The sequence below is a fragment of the Serinus canaria genome, chromosome 1 (assembly GCF_022539315.1).
Source record: "Serinus canaria isolate serCan28SL12 chromosome 1, serCan2020, whole genome shotgun sequence".
Lineage (NCBI taxonomy): Eukaryota > Metazoa > Chordata > Aves > Passeriformes > Fringillidae > Serinus > Serinus canaria.
In genome coordinates this window covers 32,948,061-32,962,914 of record NC_066313.1, presented here as the reverse complement: position 1 = coordinate 32,962,914, position 14,854 = coordinate 32,948,061, and the positions used below count along the sequence as shown (strand labels likewise).

Below are 14,854 nucleotides of genomic sequence, written 5' to 3'. Positions count from 1 at the left end.
TTTAAATCTCTCTCATTTTTTTCTTAAAGGCCTTAAACTCAGCTGTAAGACTACACTCCAGACAGAAAATTGGCTAAAAAGCAGTTTATTTATTGTTTAAAGGACTCTGGATCCTTTCTGCACTCCACTCTGCTTCTGAGAACTTCCTGGACAAAGCTGGGGCTCTCTTTCAGTTAACCCCTTCTGCCACTCTAGAGAGATCCTTTTGTCTTTTTAGGTGAAATGTCTTTGGAATGCCTTTATCAGGGTGCCTGGTTTTGGGAATGTGTGTGTGTATATATATGTATATAAATATATATATATATACACACACACCTCTTGGCTGAAAATATTCCCCAAGCTAATATCTGAAATCTGACCTCAAATATGCATCATATTACATCAAAATTGGCACAGTGAAATTCCAGAGACATCCAAGCCAGCACAGACACTGACAGAGTAGATCTAGAGTAGAAATCCAGCCAGATCAATATCTTCCATATGTCTACAGCCAATTACCACAGGTAAACGGCAATATTAATGCAGCTCTTCAATGCTGAGCTCATTTAGCACTACCTTGAGCTCCTGCACATCCTGACATGCAGTGATTGATTTCAAGAGGGGACCATTAGTGGCTCCCAACAGGAACAGAAATAGAAAAGAGAGCAGTCACAAACCTTAGTACTAAACCCTGTACTAAAACCTTGGCCCCTGCGAGCAGGATTGCTGCAGGCACACACTGAGGTAGCAAGGCAAGACCTGCACTGGATCTGCCCTGCTGAACCTTCTGACCACATCCCTACCAGACACCCAGTGGCTCACACAGAGATCCACTTCTTGGCCTAATGGAAACAGTGCTGCCCTTATGGCCAGAATGATTCCACTATAGGGAAGCTCGGAGCTAAAATGTGTGGAATAAGGTGTTCGCTCATCTAGAAGATAAAAGCTACATCAAGTGATAAACCAGACCAGGGCTCCATCTAGTCTGGGGTTTCTTTCTAACCGTGACCTTTGGCAGATGGTAAAGGAAAAATAATATCACAATTTTTTACCCAGAATACATTTTCAGCTGCTGGACTTTCGTGGGCAAAAAATACTTTTTTTCTTTTTTCCAATTAATATCCTTGGATAATTTCTTTTACACTAATTTAACCTCTTTCAAAACTCATGAAAACTCAACATTTCCAGTGTTTTATAGCAATTGATCTCACAGCTCTGCTACCAGTTAAAAATTCTCCTTGTGGTTATTTCAACCTGCTGTTTATTGGTTTCATTTAATGTCCCAAAATCTTTTTGTTAGGAGAGCAAACATAGGTTCTGTGGTCATCGTAATCTCCTACATGTGACACCTGATTTTTCATCCTAAAGGGCCTTGCTAGACAAGCTTTTCACGCCAAAGGCATACAGCTGAACTACTGGCAACACTGATTTAATTTCAGAGATGGAAACAGCACTACTCATCTTTCTATATATCTGAATGCCTCTCGGCTGTAACACCTACAGATTTACAACTGAACTCTGAAATAAAATGGAAAGTTAAGGTCAATTTTTTCTATCATCCGTTTTTTCTTGACAAAAATGGCAGTTAAGCAAAAAAATATAAAAATTAAATCTAATAAGCTCTGAATGAAAACAAAATTGAATAAACAGAAGGATTAGGCAGAGAAACAAAAATCAAAAGAACAATCTGCTGTCCCCAATGTCATCTCAGACAAACACTTTCATTGCCTGTTTCCATCACTGAAACTGTTGCACTGTGTATAATGTAATGCTGTGTTTAGATTGCAGTCTTAGTATCCCACTCCTAAATTCCGAATCAGCTCCTCAACTGGGAAGCATCCTCAATAGCAAGATGGCAGAAATTCTGCCTGCTGCTTTGACTTGATGAAATCTTTACATACGTTACAGAAATTCAGAAGAGCACATAGCAACAGGCCAGGGGGTAATGACTTTAAACAGAAAGAGGGTAGATTAGATATTGAGAAGACCCTTTGGAAACACCTTTTTACTCTAAGGATAGTGAGGTGCAGGTTGCCCAGAGAAGCTGAGGATGCCCCACCGCTGGAAGTGTTCAAGGCCAGGTTGGATGGAGCTCTGAGCAACCTGGTCTAGTGAAGGTGTCCCTGTCCATGGCAGGGGGGGTTGGAACTAGAGGATTTTTGGACCTTCCAATCCAAACCATTCAATGATTCTATGTGATGAACTCCAACAACCACAGCACTGTATGCAGGTCCATGTGTAAGATTGCTGCTGAGCAGTCCTCAGGGCATCCGTAAAGAGGAGACCCTGGTCCACAGCCTCTACCTGGCCTGCAAAACACCACACTCACTGCAAGGTTGCTCTGGCCCAAGTAACCTTTACTTGTCTTTAAAAAAATGAAAGAACCTTGAGAGAATAAAACCAAAAAACCACATTGATTTCACAGCCCCTCCAATTTACTGGTCTCACTAGTCCTCTGGAAGCTGGAGCCTCACATTCCCCAAAGAGAGGACAGTGAATGCAGGTTCCCCCAAAGGTGATTTTTGCCACTACTTTTTTGAATGAAGGCAGCCCTGATTTGCTCTTTTCCTTTGGCACTTAAAAGCAACTTGGACCTAATTTTGTACCAAAAAATGTTTGCTCAGCTTCAGTATAATACTCTTAAGTCTTCTTAGACCTGGAATTTGAAGATACCAAAATTTATGTGGAGATGCAGCTCAACACTCTATTGAGAAATGATCACAAGGGCAACGGACACTTAAGAAATAGGTTATTTAAATTACTACAAGCCAAATAAAGAAACAGTGCAATTTAAATATGTTGACACATGCACTGAAAACTTTCAAAAATGTACTGCTGCCAAATGCACAAAGTATTTGTATTTTAAATTATTGATTTAAAAAAAAAAATCCCTTGGTAAAGAGATTCAAGGCAACTTTTAGCTGTAGGAATGAATTTCTTACCAAAATGTCAAAACTAATACCATGCAATGAGCATTCATATAATTTAAGAGACTTCAGCTTCAAATAATAGTATTTCTTCTGAAAATGATTATAATTAAAGTGTCCCACTATTGATTTCTAAATCAATATTAATTTTGAAATTTGGTACAATATTGACTTAATATTATTTCAAATCTACTCATATAGGCAGAATGCAAGATGGGCAATAATATTCAGGTGCTAAAAATGTCAGTATATTCTAAATCAGCTCCAAATGTAATCCCTTAAATCCTTGCCATGGGAAAAAAAACCCAAAAAAACAACCCGTGCAGATAAAATTTCTCATATATCTACTTGATGGCTGAGCCAACAAAACTAAAAATAAGTGCTGTTAAAAATCCGAGAGGTTAAAAACGTTTCACATACAAGCCCCATGCAGCACAAGGAGAGAAGCAAAAGCCCACTCAGTCTGATGCCTCCCAGAAGAGCTGCATCTCCTAACGCACACTTTGAACATGGGGAGTTGTTATTAACTAATGGTAGCTCATCTCACAGGGTGTAGCTATATGGGCTTGAGGGGAGGAGCACCTGACACCCATTCAATTTGCACACAGACTCCAGCATAAACTTCTAGAATAAAACTCAAGTTTAAGTACATCTACAGCAGGAGGACCTCTTCTTTCATCATTTATTTTCCTTTATCACACACATCCTGAAAGCAGAATGATACCCTGTCATTGCATAATGAGTTTGGAGGTACAGATGTTCTAAATCGTTTATAATGAAATTATTTTCTGTGCCATCAAGCTCTCAGTTATTGCTTGGCCAGAATAACTCAAGGCAAATTAACTCTCTTGCTAGGTAAGCCACACCTGTGGTAATTTTGCAGAGAGTTTATGATCTTACACTTCCCACATTATTCATTTTAAAATGTCCTCTGCATAATTAGCATCCTCTTCAAACAGAGTTTGGGACTCCAATACACAAACATACATCCAGGTAAAGCTGCTGGGTTGGAAATGAACCAGACACACAAGTATAAAAGACAATTCAAAATAATTGTCCAAACATAGAAGAAATTTTTGCACTTTGCAGATCTGATTCCCACCTCAACTTACTGGAAACGAAGCACAACTTTACTAAAAGCAAAAGATTTTCAGCAGTGCAGGACAGACACAGGCACAAGGAGACTGAGGCCAGCAGCTCCACCAGGTAACGCCTGCAGACACTGCCCAGCCATCAGCCCCAGCCAGCCCACAGCTGTGTTTAAATGTCTGTGCTCCATGGCGAGTTCATGGCAGCCAGGGGATGGCTGAGGAAACAGACAGGGAAGCATGGGCAGGACAATGCAGGAAGGGGAGGGGGCATGCAAAGGGTGGGCAGGAGGCAGGGACTGGTAGGGGCTCCATAAGCATTCTCTTAAAAGCGCTCAAACTCGTATCAAATTTTCTTTATTAATGTCTTGCAAGAGCTATAGGAACTAATGTTTACTTTTTCTATTCCCCTCTCCCAAAATATTCCCCCACCCTGCATTTCTTCTCCCTCTATATTTCTCATCCAGCTCAATCCTCAGTTTTGATATCCTTTGCTCTTACCACATTTTTCCATTCCTCTGTCCGTTCTCTAACTCCCAAGTTATCCTCAGTATCTCTGCGTCTCGTCTCCTGCCACTGCCATGAACGATGCTTGCCTTCGGAAACTACTCCTACTCGCAACCGAGCGCTGGAACTCCCAGTACATCCAGCCCCTGCTGCTGGCTCGGCTCGATCTGGGCGGCTCTGGCAGCCTCTAATGGTGGCCAGAAGGAAAATTGCTGCTCACAGGACAAGGAGTCATGTCTGCCCGTCAACAACTGAGGCCGGACTGGAACAGTGGAGAGGTGAAGGATAAGCAAAAGGAGGTGTAGGTAGCTGTGGGGTGTTGTGAGAGGAAGGTGTTGGGATAAAGGAAAGGGAAAGAAAACAAATCTCTGTAAAGCCTAGGATGAATGAGGGCATCAGGAAGCAGCCAAACTCCTCCCAGCTGCAGGGCTGCTTGGCAGGTACTGGAAGTGCCGCAGGCCAGGCGCTGTAGGTGTGGTGGAGGGCAGGGACAGCTGCGGCTCTGCAGCCCTGACTTACCCTCGGAGCCCCCAGTCCGGCCGTCCCCAGTGCCAGGGGGCCCAGAGCCCAGGAAATGGCAGCGCTCAGGGCCAGGCTGTGGCGTGTCCAGCCAGGGGACAGCTGAGGTGCCGACCTGGGACCAAGGTGTGCTTTGCCTGCTGAAGGCACTGAACTGCTCAGCTGTTCCTCAATCCAAGTTAAAATCCTGCCAGCTGACACCAGCAGAGTCTGCAGCGCGTTCAGGTTTGTGCAGGAAAACCAGTTACAACAGATAACCCAGGAGGCAATCCCAGGTTCAGGGATTTTTACAAGTACTTTTCATCTGGGGCTCTCAAAGGGCTTTGCAAATATGAACTCATTTTAGCTTCACAACAACCCCCGTGAGGCAAAGATAATGATCACTGTATCCATTTTACAAATGGGGAAACTTGAGCACAAAAGAAGAAAAGTGTTACCAAAGATCAGGCCCAGCAAGTTGGGCACAAAACAAGCAGCACTGTGCTTGCACCGACAAGCAGAAAACCCTCCCTCCTACTTAGGTGTGATTGGAATAGCTATTCCCAACATAGGTGCAGCCTTCAAATGAATGGAGGAGGAGAAAACACGTTGTTCAAGTTCAGTAAGAACCTCCACCAGCTTCAGAGCATCAGTACCATTAGGTTGCATACAACATAGCTGCAACTCGGAGTGGGCTGCAAAAAGGTGCTCCACAGAGAAAACACCAAACTTGTTGTTTGTGTTGCTGTGGTTTTGAGTAGCACACAGGCTGGCACGACATGAGCAGCACATTGAAACAAAGTTTTCCTACATCTTGCAAGTTTGACACTGAAACTCCCATATTCTGGGGAACCCCTGCTCCAACAGCTGCAGTAAAAGTGGAGTAAGGAATGTAACAACAATGATGTACTGTCAGAAAGTATGGCTTGGCTAAAGTCTGAAAGTCCAAATTCTTTATGCAAACCACAGCCAGGGGTTTTGACAGAGTATGAACTGTCTCACCATGTACTTGTGGTTTTGGCTGTCAGAAACAAAAGGCTGACCAAGCTTTTTCTTATAAGATTTAAAATCAGATCTTTGCTGCCTAAAAGGAACTTTTTTTTTTTTAATGGTCACTCAAGTCACTTTATATTTTCATATAAAATATTATTTTCAGGTTTCATGGACATTGAAAGAAATGAAAAATTCAATATCACCCTAAAGTGCTACACCTGTTGAGTACAGGAAGAGATGTGAAATATTTTTTCCTTGACTAATATTAGAGTTACAGAAAGCTGATGATTTCTAAGGTATGCAACCACAGAAAGCTTCTTCCAGATGAATTGTGACTGAGCTATTTAAACTTGTAACTACAGTATTAGTGCAAACATGTTGATGAAATAATCACTTGGATTTGGCTGCATGATGCTGCTCTGCTACTGCAGCACTCTGGGACGACTGTAATTCAGGCAGGATGGGTAATGAAGGAACTCTTTGGAGAGGGACCTGTTAACCAGTTCAGTACCACGGCATGGAATTTGTAGTGCAATGGGCATTACATAAGCTAAAGTACTAGTACCATGTTAATTTCCTTAAGTGTTAGTCACAAGCAGTGGAAAAATAGCTCAGAAATGTACAGGGGAAGGTACTGATGCTTTGTGTTACAAAAGAAAACTTCTATAAAAATGTCCATCACCAATGTCTATAAAGAGGTTCCTAAAATTCACCAGTTTCAAATACCACAATCCAGACAGGTACCTTTTATTACTCATAAATTTCTATTCTCTTTGCCTGACAATTCAGCTGTTAAAACATGGTTTTACTTTCCTTGTATCTCATAAAAGAATTTTTACAGCCTACCACCTTATTTTCAAAATAGGAAAAGCATAATATAAATAACGATAAAAAATACAGTACAAACCAATTCAGAGACACACCGGAGATCTGCAATACTGAACAAAGAATGCAAAATTCACATAGGAAAAAGAGAGAAAGAAGGATTCAGCCAACAAAAATGAAGTGGTGCAGAGAACAAAATTACACGGTCCAATATTCGATTGATGATAAGACATATAAGTTGCTAACTTAAAATGTGAGCCACGGTAAGACATGTTGAACTTTGAAAATAACGTATGAAAATCAGATTTGGATTTTGTGACCTGCCTTTTTCATGTAGATTGCCTGTGGTAATTATTTTTTTTTTTTCAATTCCATGGTCGCTCAAAAAAGATACAGCTACACAGACAAACAGAGTTAATAAGATCAAATTTCCTAACACAAACCAGGACAGAGTGAACAGTCAATATTTCATGATCTAATTTATGACTGTCTGCAAAGCAAACATGTTTTGCCTAATAGGGTGAATGCCTCTTTATTAACTTACTGCTAAATTATGTACTGAACTAATAGCATTGTCAGAGGCCTGTAAACAGTGCAGATATGAATCAGTGTTTTGTGGCAGCACCGTAATTATAACAACATCCTGAACAAGCCGTGTGCCATTGCAAGGCGCACAGACCTGGTACTGATAGGCTTAGTACAAGATCAGAAGTTAACAGGGACTTAGGCAGCTAATCACAAAGCAGACACACTTCTGTTCTGATATATAAGGATGGTGGAATAAAGCCAGTTCCCCAGCTGTATTGGAGGCACATGACATGCTTGTAAAGAACACGATCTCTCCTGGGAAGGGCTCTTCATGTTAATCTGAAAAGGCCTCATAGCATCATTCTAAATTCAGTTTTTAGCAAGCAATCTAGAGCTACAAATGGACATCAATGGGCAACAACTGTGTGCCTGCTGCTGGAAAGATCTGGGCTTGAGTGTTTTTCAATTCCAGTTTTCAAGCTTTGAATTAATAGCATGAAATCACAATTTTTCCTCTCTGTTTCACTTTAGTGAAACACAGACTTATTTTAAAATTTTGATCAGAACACAATCTTTTTTATTTTCCCCCCACAAATATCCATGAGAAAAGGTCTTCAGAGTTCCTCTCTGGCTCCATATAGCTACCTAAATTTATAAACTTTGACACTTCACAGCAGGTTAGTTGACAACTGACAAGAATACCAATCTAATTTGTTTAGAGCCTTTGCTGGTAGACATTTAACTGAAGCCTTTAAGGCACAAAAACATGAGAGAAGGAATCACTATTCTATTCCAAGCTTTCTCCCTGATTTACTGGATGACCAAAGGAAAGTTATTTTGCTTCTTGTCTCCTGCCATTAGCACGTTTATAGCATTCCTTTCCTCACACCAAATCACTCTGAGAGCTGAGGGCGGGAGGGAAATCCAATGAGGAAAACTGGCAGGGTGATGGCAGAGCAACACAGCATGCCTGAAAAATGCTGCGGTTTCACAACACAAAATCTCCTAGCAGTTAGTAATTAAAGAAAAGGAAAGATACATTGACTAATGAAAGAATATCAATGCACAGCCTTAGAACATTTTAACCTATGATATTCAGCTAGCTGGGGCTACAGTGCTGTTTCTGATTAATTTGCCAATGGTAACTCTCAATTGGTCGGATTTTCTCAACCTGTTGAAGTTCTCCTTACAAATGTCCATGCTCTTAAGGAAAAACAATTGATAGATTAACAAATGGGGAGAGACTGGAAATCAGTTTCCTAGAAGAAAGAATGAAGGAAACAGCCACAGGTCTGGGCAGCTAACCAGGGCAATGTGCATCCTCCCAGGCACAGCCAACTTCTTCCCTTGGACTCAGCCCTCGTATCAACCCTCTATCCTCTCGAGTACAGCTCAGGCCTAAATACAAAAATAACCTCTAGTACAACATTAACCCTTGAAAGTCAAGCTCAAGACCATCCAAATCTATCTCACAGTCCTGTGAATTAACTCATTCATTTTCCATCACATATGCAATAACTGACTTTATTATCACAGGTTCAGTAAGATTCCTGTGACCAAGTGATTGGTATAAAATGTAAGATTTGGATTTTTGTTCAATGCAAGATTGTTTTATTTACTTTTTTAGATCCTACAAACTTGTCTTTTCAATAAGGAAAAGTGTCTTTTTGATAGCAATACATAAGGAACTCATCTGACCCTCTCATTCCTGCAGAGCAAGAAAGCTTTTTGAGAAAGCTATCTCTACCATAAAATCAAATTTAGACTGCAAAAAACTTTAATCAGCAAGAGTGATTCTTGACTCAAAATAGTTTTGATTGATGATTGCTAAAAGTGTATTAATATTTTGTGAATCTGTGCTCTTTTAAACTTGATCATAATTGAAAGCTTTGCATCATTCTTTTAGTAGTTTTCTTCCCCCAGTAAAGTTCTGCCACTGAACTGCACTTCTAGTTCCATAAGCTGATCACTCTTACTCTCACAGAATGAGGAATGTTTTATATGTGTTGCCTTTTAGAAGCCAGAGGTTCTGTTATGATTGATAAGCCAAAAGTAACTACTGAATATTATATTGAAGTTCTTTGCTTTATGTAGGCAAATGAAACACTGTTTTTTTTTTCCTCTGACACAAATGTAAATAAAACAAAAAAAAAAAAAAGGCACTGAGCCATAAATACTGGAATTCTCTTCCAGAGAAGAAAAGTCCAAATTCAGAGCTTCTTTATTAAAAAGTAGATGTTTGCCCATGGACAACCAACATTAATGAGAGAGAAGAAGAAGTTTTCATGCATCAGAAGTCTTAAAAGATCAACATGTTGATAGAAATTCTCCTTCAACTCAGTGGGAATAACTGCTACTTTCAGGGGTTTATATTCTCTGTCTATCCCTGACTGGAAACTCCTATCTTCAGAGAAACATGGCATGAAGCATTCAGAGAAAAAAAAAATCTCCATTTAGTTCCAAGGTTATTATAATCCCATTTATCTAAATAATTAAATTATAAAATTATTCTTAAAATTCCATCAAATGATATAATTTATATTATTTACTACATATAAACTTATGCCATATCTACAACTTTATTTTGCAAGAGGAGGCGACAGTGCACTGACCCAAATGTCTTCTAAAAGCTGAGTTGTGCAATCTGATGGTTCTTACACTAGTTCTACAGGCCAGGGAATTTTAGGGAGAGTAGTACGTAAAAATATCCACTAGTACTTCCTTGAGGAGGGCACTGGAGAGGGTGCTGATCACCCCTGCCTGGTGACCAGCAACAGGACATGAGGAAAAGGAATGAAGCTGCTCTGGGGAATGTCAGACTAGACATGAGGAAAAGATTTTCCGCTCAGAGTGTGGTCCATCCCTGGAAGAGGCTTCCTAGTGAAATGGTTGTGGCACCACACTTGACAGAGCTCAAGGAGCATCTGGACACTTACACGGTTTGTTTCAGTAGAAGTCCCGAAGTAAGCAGGGAGTTGGACTCAATTATCCTTATGTGTCCCTTCCAACTTGAGATGTCCTGTGATTCTGTGCATCTCTGATTTTTGAAAGTTCAAGAAGTCTCTCAAAAAAGGGAATTTTTTATGAAGATGAATGAGGTCTAAAGTGGCTGATAATTATTGCTGTTTTTTAAGCAGAGATATGGGTCATGAAGTGATGCAAACCTGTACTATGCATTGCACCTACAGTCAAGAAAAGGAATAAAAGGTTTTCCTCCACTAAAGGAAAACCCCAGGAATTTAATCACCTTTGTTTCAGTCTCAAACTCAGGTTTTATTCACAAGAGTAATCTGCAGATTCAGAGAACAATTCAGGTTGGAAGGGACCTTTGGAGGTCATTTAGTCCAATCTCCTGCTCAAAGCAGGACCAATTTCAAAGTTCAATCATCTAGCTTAGGAATTTATCCAGATGAACCTCTTGGAGAAAAAAGATTCCATAATCTCATGGAATCACCAGTTACATTAAAGAGATCTTTTTTTGTCCTCAGACACAACTGGAATTTTCCTTACTGCAACATGTGACTGTTGCTTCCAGTCCTTTCTTTGTGCATCTCTGCTCACTCACCTCGATGCTGGTCTTTGGTGCTGCCAGAGCACACTGCTGGCTGAGGCCAAATTTAAGAATCACAGTGTCACTTAGGTTGGAAAGCACCTCTTGAGAGCCCATTGTCAAACCCTCTCCACTGAAGCAAGTTTACTTGCTTCAGGTTGTCCAGGAACATGTTTAGTCAGGTTTTAAATATCTCCAAGGACAGACACCCCACAACTTCTCTGAGTTACCTGTGTCCAGTAACCCTTATCACAGAAAAAATAAAGTTTCCTGATGATAAGATGAAATTTCATGTGCTTGTCATCAATTGCTTCTTGCCTTGTCACTGGACACTACTGATAGAAGTCTGGCTTCTTTATCTTCACTCCCTCCCATCAGGTGTTTATACCTGATATTTATGTACTTATACATCTACCACTGAAGAGTTATGGCTTCTCAGGTACAGTAGGCTGCATTTGCTTTTGTTGGACTTAGGTGAAACTTCAGCTGATCTACTCCTCCCCTGTCAACCCAGGCATTCCTGTAAAATATTACCAAGGTTCTGGAGCACGAAGTCAATTTCTTACAGGTTGCTTTCATAGTCTTGCTGTTTGAACAACTTCACTCAGCTAAGTTAGATCAAAGGGACATCATGTAAAATGCAGTGGAAGTGATTTTACAGCCTTTTATGATTAAAACCAGTCAGCAGATATAGAAGCCAGTTCAGACAGCCCACACTGCTATATAATGTAGATTATCTGCAGGCAGAGTGTGAAAGAAAAGTAGACAAAAAGTACATATATTTTTTAGTCAATAAACACCAATCTCCCATTCTCAGCTAATTAAAAATTGGGCTTTTGCTAAGAAACCTATGTTATCACTACCCTTAGTAGGTGTTTTTGCATGTTGTTAAGCTTTTGTTCCTATAGAGTGGCTCTAGCTGATAAACTCTCTGTTATGAAAAATTACTTATGGTGTAAGTCAGTGAAGACTGCCCCAGGATATGGCCCTTCAGTGGCATATCAGGAATGACCACTGATAACTACATTTTCAGGCGTTCCTAAAAAGTGACAGAATTGTGACTTTGCAGCAAAGTGAAACCCATTTGCCAGATAAAACAAGGAAAGGAGGAATCTTTCTAAAATCTGAGAGTAGGAAGAATGCCCATACCAAATATATGTTTAAAACATTATGTAAGTCTTAGCAATAAGATGATTATACTTGTACTGCTAAACTGTAATTACAAAACACAAAGTTTGTCACGTCTAATCTTAAAAATGATTAATGAATTGCCTTAGTATGCTACTTTTTGTGGGTTTAGAAGGTCTTTCCAAGATGTTTGCAACACAGAAATAATCATAAGTTAAATCTACAGTAGTTATTTAATACAGAGATGAGTTATGAAATATTTGATTTTTTAAAAAGACAGCAGAATAATGCAATTGCTTCTGTCTTCTTAATAGCTTAAATTAAAATAGTTTTCATATGTAATTAAAAATTCTACTAAAAAGATTCTGGTTTTTTTTGCAAAGAATTATTTTTTTAGTAGAAAGGCAGTTTCAGGTGTAAGACCCCCTTTTATGTTGTTCATCATGTCCATTTCTACAGCTTGATTTCCAAACACTGCTGTGTCTTCATGCTGTGCTTTCCATGAAGCTCACCTGGCCCAATGCAGACAATTACAGTACAGATCAATGCAGCTGGACTAGGCAAAGAAACTCCATTTCACTTGAGTCACTAATGAAAATATAGGCTCTTTTATTCTTCTATTTTAGGCATTGACTTTAGGATGAAATGAATCACAACCTAGAAATGCTTGGGTTTTTCTTGAGACTAGCTTAGGAGTAGATAGCTGCATTTTAGTCATAAAGTTACATGATATTAGTCCCATTCTTTTTACCTGCAATCTTAGTTAAATCTAAATTCTTCAGGCACTGCCAACCACCATGACTCCTCATCACTATCATAGTAAAAAAAAAAAAAAAAATCGTTTCCAAAATCAAATTATTACTGTAGTATAAGAAATATCTCAAACTTGCTTGTTAAACTGGCCAATTCCCCTTACTTTTAGCTTTGAATTAAAGAAAAAGGCTTCAGGAAAAATGTTGTTACCATCTGGTACTTTTTATGAATTTTAGACCATCTGTTTTTGGCAAAGACTCTCAGAGCTGATTTCAGTGCTGGGACCATGAAAGCATCAAAATTTTATCCCAAGTTTTTCCAGTTAAATTGGCTTTTTTGGAGCATTAGCAGGCTGCACAACCAACAGTAAGGTGGCAGCTTCTTTGATAGATGGAAGCCTTTCTGCATTTGGTCCATAAGGAAAGACAAGGACAAGCACTTCCATGGTTCCCCTTGTTGAGGGAAGATGCTGCCATGTATTTGAGAACCCCATCAAGGGATCTGTATGTTTGTTTCAGGCTCTAAAGCAACAGACCACTCTGGAGATGACTCAGAACACACAGCAGAGCTGTCCCATCCTAATGGAACAAAATAATGTTTGGAAACAGCAGTAAACACATCTCAGCACTGCAGCCAAATAACAGGAAGCATCTACAAATAGCTATGATTATTTAGAAATGGCTTTGTAGTTTGGGAAGTCTTGATAGCTTAATGTATAAGACCAGTGTGTAGTTCCTGAGCCATGAACACACAAAGGCCAGGCAGAGAAGACTTGCATTCAGGTTTCCTCCAGCTGCCCCCATCTCACCTTTTGCACTGAAGTAAACACCTGCTACAAAGAAGGAGGTGGCACCATCCAATGTTCTCTATAATACAGGGTTTAACTCCCCTTATTCAGTTGCTCTAAGCTCCTTCAATCAGCTGTCTTAGCAGAAAGGAGACTCTGGTCATGTCATTTGCTTCCCCTGACCCCATGAAAGATCCACTTGGCATGTGGCTCCCAGAGAACAATTATAATAATTACACATTTTGTTTCCAAGCACATGTAATAAGTTTGGTTTTACCTGAGTCTTCCATCCTCTGCTGCAGCTCCTCCTGGTATAATCTTAGTAATGAATATCCCAGGATCATCCCCAATGTGTGGGTTATCTGTTCCTCCAGCAATACTGAACCCCAGGCCAGAATTTCCCTGGAAAAATAATAAAAAGTAAATCCACCACTCAGATGCTAGATTTCTACAGAATTCATTTGCATTGCATGGAAAAGGAACCTTGCTTCCTAAAGAAAGCACACTATTTGGCAACTCCATACTTGAATCCAGGTGACTCAGTCTGAAAAAATTAATTGTCAGTTAAAGAACAGAGGCTGTGAACAGAAAGATTTCCTGGAGCTAATGACAGAGTTAATGGATACTCCTACAGAAACAGGATTTGACCTAAATTTGTTTTCAAAAGCAGTCACATAAATTAGCATCTGAACTCCAATAATAATTCATCCAAGTCAATGAGAGCTAGAGGCTAAAAACATTTCAGAGCTTTGAAAAAAGGCTTTCAAAATGACTGTCATTTATAAACAGAAACAGTGAAAACCATCTAACTCTGAAGTATTTATTATCCTAGTTTCTGTTGAAGACTGACATGCTTCAAAAACAAACAAAAAAATTCCACAAAACAAGAGTACTTCTTTCATCCTACTGATCTGCTAGGAAAAAATTTTTGAAAGAAATTATAAAACTCTACTCAATAATCTCACTTATTGTTTGTACTGTTTGTGAGAATATCATGAAAGATAAATAGATATGTACACACACACACACGCTCTTGCAAATTAGGTCACTGTTTTTCACACACATTTCAAAACCACGATTCTAATCCTTTTTTGGAAGGATATATTAGTAACTCTTTTCTGTATAAGCCAACCTTAAGTACATGTTTTTGGTTTTTTTCCTGTGTGAATTAACTTTTTTCCCAAGGGATCCTTTCTTATTTGTAGAAAGGTAGATGCAGGTTTAAGAACCCGTGATGCATAGGGAATGTCAAATGTAAAATTCAATGCAATATGTGCTTCTTTAAGGGCCC

At 39.6% G+C, this 14,854-nt stretch overlaps 1 protein-coding gene across 4 annotated transcripts in view; it reads right to left on the bottom strand.

Moving 5' to 3' along the window:
* Nucleotides 1-14,854, bottom strand: part of DLG2 (discs large MAGUK scaffold protein 2) — a 486,684-nt gene that overhangs the window by 307,722 nt on the left and 164,108 nt on the right. For 3 of the 4 annotated variants that reach the window (XM_030234136.2, XM_030234140.2, XM_030234138.2), the window contains exon 4: nucleotides 13,841-13,965. In XM_030234136.2, coding sequence (XP_030089996.1) covers nucleotides 13,841-13,965 — 125 coding nt within the window. Of the gene's footprint in view, nucleotides 1-4,495; nucleotides 4,943-13,840; nucleotides 13,966-14,854 lie in introns of those variants that run through there. The other variant, XM_030234142.2, reaches the window with a different exon arrangement.